This window comes from Amblyomma mixtum, chromosome 7 (genome assembly GCF_055824585.1).
Source record: "Amblyomma mixtum isolate Tamu chromosome 7, ASM5582458v1, whole genome shotgun sequence".
NCBI classification, from domain to species: Eukaryota; Metazoa; Arthropoda; class Arachnida; order Ixodida; family Ixodidae; genus Amblyomma; species Amblyomma mixtum.
In genome coordinates this window covers 25942265-25949315 of record NC_143018.1, presented here as the reverse complement: position 1 = coordinate 25949315, position 7051 = coordinate 25942265, and the positions used below count along the sequence as shown (strand labels likewise).

General features: G+C 46.3%; 1 protein-coding gene across 1 annotated transcript in view; it reads right to left on the bottom strand.

Annotated features, from left to right (window-relative positions):
* Positions 1–695: 695 nt before the first annotated feature.
* Cc2d2a (Coiled-coil and C2 domain containing 2A) overlaps positions 696–7051 on the bottom strand; it is a 29083-nt gene continuing 22727 nt past the window's right edge. The window contains exons 19-24 of the mRNA XM_089553912.1: positions 6000–6146; positions 5107–5370; positions 4039–4161; positions 3040–3200; positions 2010–2085; positions 696–884 (exon numbers count right to left, since the gene is read on the bottom strand). Coding sequence (XP_089410038.1) covers positions 696–884; positions 2010–2085; positions 3040–3200; positions 4039–4161; positions 5107–5370; positions 6000–6146 — 960 coding nt within the window. The remainder of the gene's footprint in view (positions 885–2009; positions 2086–3039; positions 3201–4038; positions 4162–5106; positions 5371–5999; positions 6147–7051) is intronic.

Below are 7051 nucleotides of genomic sequence, written 5' to 3'. Positions count from 1 at the left end.
GGTGATAGATGACCGAAACCGACGCAGGACTGGGAGAATTTGAGTGGTCTGTAGCGTGATGCCACAATGACGGTACAGCACTAGAGCAGCCGCACTGTGTCGCGGTGTAGTAGTAGCTCCGAGCCCAAGTACAACGAGAAATTCACCGCCCTTTCAAAGCATCTCAGCAGCTGCTATTCGACTACCCGGGAAACTAAACGCTTCAAGACTGCCTGCCTTCTGGCCTAGGCAATAACGCTAAACCACTGTCATCTTTAAACTTGTCGCAGGACTTAAGCACAAGCACATGTTGCACAACCATGATCAAACGCCCTTGAAAGAAACGCAAACGTTGCAATTGGAAATCCAATTTTTATTCTCTGCCTAAACATGTGACCGGACGTTCATCATGTCCGTGGCGAAAAAAATAGCTATACATACCAGGTAGTATGTATGGTACCACCTTGCATGTGGTACATACCACATGCCTGAGTAACATACCACCTGGCTTCTACTCCCCGTTCTTTGCTGCACCAAAAAGAAGCATATGACTAGGATCGCGTCTCTTGCGGCAATACCTAGTGGGTTATCTAGGCACTAGATGTCGCAACCAGTGTCTCAGGTATACATGGTAAATGTTGTAACACTATGACATCACGACTGTGGCGTGTTTGTTCAAAGAACCCGCCACCACATTGCACCATCCTGTTTACGCATCAGGACTTCCTTGTCAGCGCTGCTATGTACACCCATACGGCAAGGACGCTGGACGGGTACGGGTGGATGTGGACAGCGAGGGCAAACTCGACGTTCTTGGACTCCGTCAGGTGGACACCTGTGGATAGGACTGTCTCTATGACCGTTCCCACATCTGTGAAGCTCATAGACAGCGGGAAGCCACTCATCTGCAAGTAAACAAAAAGATAAACATTTCTTAAGGCACAGGGACTCCACTTAACACTGACCGTTAATTACTGACTTTCTTTTGCTCCTGAGACTGCTTGTTACACAGAGCTATACGCGGATTTCTTCCAATGACGAAGCAGGATTAACACTTAATGCGCTTTCTATAGCACTTACAAAAATTAGGCGACTGGAAAAAAAATCTAAGAAAGAACAACTTTAAAGTAATATAAACACCCTGTCTCCGAAGAAAACCGTGCAGACGACCGCCATTACCTTCCGCACTGCAACAAGTCCAGGTAGCTTTCTACAGTACGAACGCAAGAGACACGTTTCTCCAAAGCTGACCGTTGATTTCAGAGTTTAAAAAGACTTCGAAAGTAAGCATGCAAAATGATAATAAAGAACCTCGATGCGCTAGCTGCGATCAGATCTTTGGTGGCAGAATACAGCTACGCGTCAGCGACAATTATCCTTCAGAAGTGCATAAATTGAGGAGGCTTTGAATAACAGAGACTGTGACACGAATGCTAATTAGTCGAAATAGGAACGAACCGTCTCATCAGCATGGCACCCGTTACAGCGGGTTGCTCAAACTTTGTACCGCGCAAATGGTAATGCAAACCAAGTTCCTTGGAAAAAAAGAAAAGGCTGCAGACCGTAATGCTTAAGTGAGGCTTGAAGCTGGAGTAACTCGGAAAGGGTAGCGGGAATTCTAAGATAAGCCATTTGCCTGACTATCATGTTCCTTCTACCAAAGAACACGATATGCAATATCTGCTTCTCCGCAGAGCTTGAATAGGTGTTATAGAAATCCTTCCTGTGAAAAAGTACGAAGAAAATAAAAATAAAAAATGTGCTTCTCGCTCACATTTCGGGAGTAATCGTAAGTTGTATGCTCCCAATCTTATTTGCCCTTCTCACCTGCTCATCTTTTGTGGGTATTATCATTCTCTGTCACGCAATAAAGTATAGGCAGCGCTGAGATTGATCGGCCTGTGACTGCAACGTTGCGATGAAGAAAAGCCAGAAAAAAAAATACGGGCTGCCACTACTATTCAGCACAGTTTGAATAACCGGCAGGCATAAGGGCAAAGAAGGACTACATTCTAAGGGCATGTTGTCACCTTGTAAGAAGTGAGTATTTCGGAGAGCTCCTGGATATCGTCCGTGTTGGAAGATGTCGATGCCATGGACTCGAGCCTGGAAGGGAGCGAAAATTGGAAAGCAATCGCTTGATCAGCGCGAGCTCACTCATGGTGATGTCATTTTGTGACAGCGATATATGTGCAAATGAAGATTAAACCACGTGTTACCCGTTCCACAAAGCCCATCAGTTGATGCGCCTCCGCAGCTCATGATGGGCATCATCACATTTTATTTTCGTCGTGAGATACATGTTCGAGCATAGAATTATCAGTATTGCATGAGGGGGTCCCGAAGTATACACTATTTGATGGACGTCTCATGAAGGACAATAAATTTGATGGTTAATTTACAAGGCAGCTAAATAACAGAGCAGCATACAGGAGTGGAAAACTTGAAACTTAAATTACAAAACGCTAACGAGGAAAAATAAAACAGATTAAAAATTCTAAATATACAAACAACGCCAAAACAAAAAACCTATTGAAGAAATTTATGCTTGCAAATTACTGAAAAACCAATGGATTAATACACACAAGGAAAGTAAGAGGCGAAAAAAATGCGCTAGTCGTTGGCTCGAAACATAGCGGAAAATGAAGTCTTTAATGACTCCTTAATTGAGTGCGGATTATAAAGCAGTTTGATATGTGATGACAATCAATTCCATACAGATGCGTGGCAACTGCGCTGTTTGCTTTCTGTTCCGTAATTTGTTTCCGTAATCTCACATCACCACTGTATGATGTGACGCACTGTCACTCGTGACGTCAGTGTGCATGGACTGTGTTGCATGTTGCCATGGCACAATATTCATTGAGTTATGCGTGACGTCACTGCATACTGACCAATCATCGCGGTGCGTTGTAGTGACGTCGTTCGTGACGTCGCCGCGTGCTGACCAGTAAGCGTGGTGAGGTGTTATGCTAAGTACACCGATGCCGCAGGAAAATCGACCGTGCTCTTAACAACTATCTTAACAAAACAAAAATATTCGTCAACAAGCCCACTTACCTCGGAAGTATCTTCCGGAGCACTTGGCTAGCATATCGGTTCCAAGAGGTGCGGAACCGCTTCCGCCACTTCATGACGCTGTCCTTGAGGGCGTACTCTATCTTCTGCTGGAGCTTGGTGACGTAGGTGGGGTCCGTCGGCTCGTACGACAGCTCGCTTGGCTGGGCATGATAAAGAGAATACACCGCTGAAAACGGATTACGTGATGCCTACGGCCAGTCGAAGAGTTACAGTTGCTGACAGCACACACCCATGTTCAATAAAGAACACTGCCTCTATATCTCAAGTGAAGTGGCTCCACTAGCTCTGAGGCATGCATCATTAGTAGCGGGTCAGCCATCGGCGCCTGCATGCTAAGGGAGTTGCTCTGTCCTTATGCCTTTTAAGTTAAAGAAACATTCCTTGGAATCTTTAAATTATTTCTGGTATTAAAGCACCGCAGCTGGAACCAAAGCGTCTTCCTCGTACCGTCATTGCCAAAACTAACAAAGTAACGGGGTTTGCCTCTCAGGCGTGCATTTAGTGACATCCCAGTCGAAATCAAGAGGAAGAAATGGCCTCGGACAGGGCATGTAATGCGAATTCAAGATAGCCGCTGGTCCTTAAGGGTAACGGAGTGGATTCGAAGCGCATACAAGCGTAGCAGGGTGCGGCAGAAAGTTAGGTGGGCGGATGAGATTAAGAAGCTTGCTAGGATACAGTGGCCGCAGCTGGCAAAGGACAGAGTTAATTGGAGGGACATGGGCGAGACCTTTGCCCTACAGTGGGCATAGTCAGGCTGATGATGATGATGACGACGACGACAACGACGATGATGATGATGGAGGTCTTACGGTATCCCTTATGCTCTAAATGTGTGCAAGGTAAAAAAATTCTTGTCCTGTTCTTCCTAAGTTGTGGTTTACAGCGGTGCTGTAAATACTTCGCTGTACGGCTGAGAAGCAAGCCGTTGCTTGGTTGCTTTCGGCAAATACGGTACATACGTTCGCGCCAACGCACCTGGACGGAGTCTAGAGTCGGCGGCACTTTGCCCTTGGCGAAGAACGGCTTCCATTGGCTCGTCTTGCTCAGGTTGTAGGACAGCCTCGATGGGTGCTCGTGCTTCTGGATGTTGGCCCAAATCTTGAAGGACGAAAGATAATGCTCAATGAGGGTTGGAACTGTTTGTTTCTGGCCAGCCTCCGCGGCGAGCGAACACTGCGACATAGAAGGACTGGAGCTGTCTTGCATTCAAGTGACGAAAGTGCTAAAGGCTTCTGTTTATTCGATAGGCAGCCGTAACTGGCACTCAATTGCGCTCATTCAAATACATGCGGTGCTGAAATACCTTATAGCTAGCAGCATGGAATGAATTTAGATGGCATTGGTTGCACTATGAAGAAGGTAAGAAAGCAATTACTTTTAATGAAATTTCATTTCCTCAAGGCTGTGTGGAAAATATTCAGAGGTTATTCATTTCTGACTACCTTATTTGAAAGTTTTTTTTTCGACTGTCTTTAGCAAGAAAATATAATTTTTTTTAATCCTACTAGTTGTTTCTTAATCTTTTGCTTGGATTGGTCCTTTCACTGAGAGTTGTTTCTGAAACCGAACTTTGCTCTACTCACCTCTGCCCTCTCCTTCCATCATTGCAGTTTATCTGTTAATAAATGTTGGATGTAAAAAAATGAGTAAATTTTGGACCGTTAAAATTTTGCTTTTACAGCCATACACGTTGAGAGAAATAAGGTATATAACCTCTCGGCACTATATGAACGCAGCTCCAAGCAAACGACCGACATCGTAAATTACACTGTATGTAATCTCGTTATTGTAAGAGAATTATTTTTTAATAACGCCGCTACGTTAAGCCGAAACAGATGTAAAATAACCACTATTTCGACTTTAGACGCTCTAGGAGGTGTTTCCTACGGAATTTAAATGCCTATTCTCATTAGAGAGGAAATTCATTCTTTCTATATAAAGCCTCAGGGCCCTCTTAAGAGCGGTAGCGGCGAAGCCGTTACTTCGCCCCTGCTAAGCCTAAAGCCGCTGCTAAGCCTAAAAGCGGCTAAGCCTATCACTCACGTTGTCGGTGCCCACAAGGCATCCGACGGTCTGCAGCGGCCCGTAGCTGTCGGTGGCGCTGTACGACCGCCCGGTGACTGCGTTCCAGATGCGTACGTCGTCGCGGTCACCCGCACGGTGCTCCCGGGTGAGAACATACGCCGTCTGACCCTCGGGAATCCCCGTTCCCAGCAGCAAGTAGGCCTCGCGACCCAGGTGCAGGAAGTAGTTGCACAACAGCAGAGCATGTTCCTCCTCGTCACCCGTAAGCACGCGGAGGAATTGCTGCGGGTGAGAGGAGGAAACGTGTGCAACGAGAGCATCGAGCACGTCTCGTAGCCGCCAGGGGCGGTCGCCGCATCCGCCAGATGGCAGATGCGTCTACCGCAACCTCCAATCACTTAACCGAAAGTTAGAGTGACCGGAGCAGTTTTCTACTGACTACACTGTTAGTCCCATAAGGAGCCTAGATTCAATAGGCGTGCAGTTCAGGAGAGCAAGCTGCCGGGATAGTTGGCGATGCGTGCTGTGAAGAAGTCAAAAGATGGGCTGGCTTTCTACAGAGGAAACAGCGCACTCCCTAGATGTTTTAAGCTCGAAAGTTCCTTAATGCAGGCTTGAAAGGAATTCCTTCCCTGCAGCCATGCATGTTTTCATGGAGCTTTTTAAAAAAGCACGTCTCTTCGACTGCTTGACGAGTACAGCATCCAGTAGAGGAGAACTGGGATGGCAATGTTGAGAATGTCCGTAAATACCTGCATTCTGTTTGCTCCTCCTAAACATTTATCAGAACACCCATGGAAGAGAGCCTTTTCGGTTCTAGGCGCAGAGGCCACAGAATGCCTGTTCCCAGGTATCGAAGCCTCGTTAAACGTAAAGTTCAGAAACGTATGTCCCTAGTCAGCATTTAAGACTTCTTGGGCATCAAGGCACCCTGCAACAAGTGATGTCCCCGTAGTAGCTCTGCTCACATCGCAGGTGCTCCAGATGTCGCACAAGCCGGGAAACAGCACGCTGTCCGACATCGTAGGTATCAGGGAAACAAAGCGAGCGGCCAGGGCCTGCAAGGACAGAGCAGCCGTGTGAGCATATATCCGATAGACAGATGACAAACTGCATGTGCACCGAGCAAAGTTCAGGCCAAAACTATAGTGCATAGCGTATGCCTCTCCCAGAATTAGCATGGCTAGGTGTCCGCGACGTTGTCGAGCTTTCAGTTGTGCAGACGGTGAGGAATCAGTTCTTGGGGCAGCGAGTAAAGATTAAATCGACAACTTTTATGTCACTGTGTCCAACCGATGATGCCGGAGTGAAAGTAGCACAGCTTTGAACAGAATTGTTCTTCCTTCAAGTGGTTTGCAGTGATATGCAAGTCGGCCTCGTTAGTAATGTTTTAAGGTAATTGAGTCTCGACGGGGGAAGAATAACAATGCTTTTACGCTGTGACATGCGATTTGCGCGTTAAATAATTAATAATTTATATGCTCCTGTTGTCATTGTGCACAATTTTTTCCTATTGTTTTTTATGTAGCTGGAAATCTCCGCATTCCTCCGCAAACTAGAATTTAAAATTTTCCTCACAAGGACCGCGGGTCTTCAAAGCTATCGGCCGCAAATCGCTTCCGCTAAGCAGAGCACATATTTGCAGAAATGCAAACGCCGTGAGGAAGTCTGTGCAAGAAAGCACCCGTTACCGTAGCAACCATACGGAGGTCCAAGCACTCATTGTGAACAGCTTCGTCGCATGCGAAGGGCGCGCGTGCTTAAAGGGGTTCATCTGCTGGTTGGTTCATTTCCTTTGTAATCTCTGTAGTTAAATTGCCTCGCATTCTAACGGGTCTGTGTTTCGTTATTTCAAACTACTGATTCGTTGCATTGTGCTTCGTTATATCGTTAACCTGCAGCACACAGCTTCGATGTAACAGTTAAGGTCTTAAATATTGGTTTGTTATAAGGATCGGTTGAA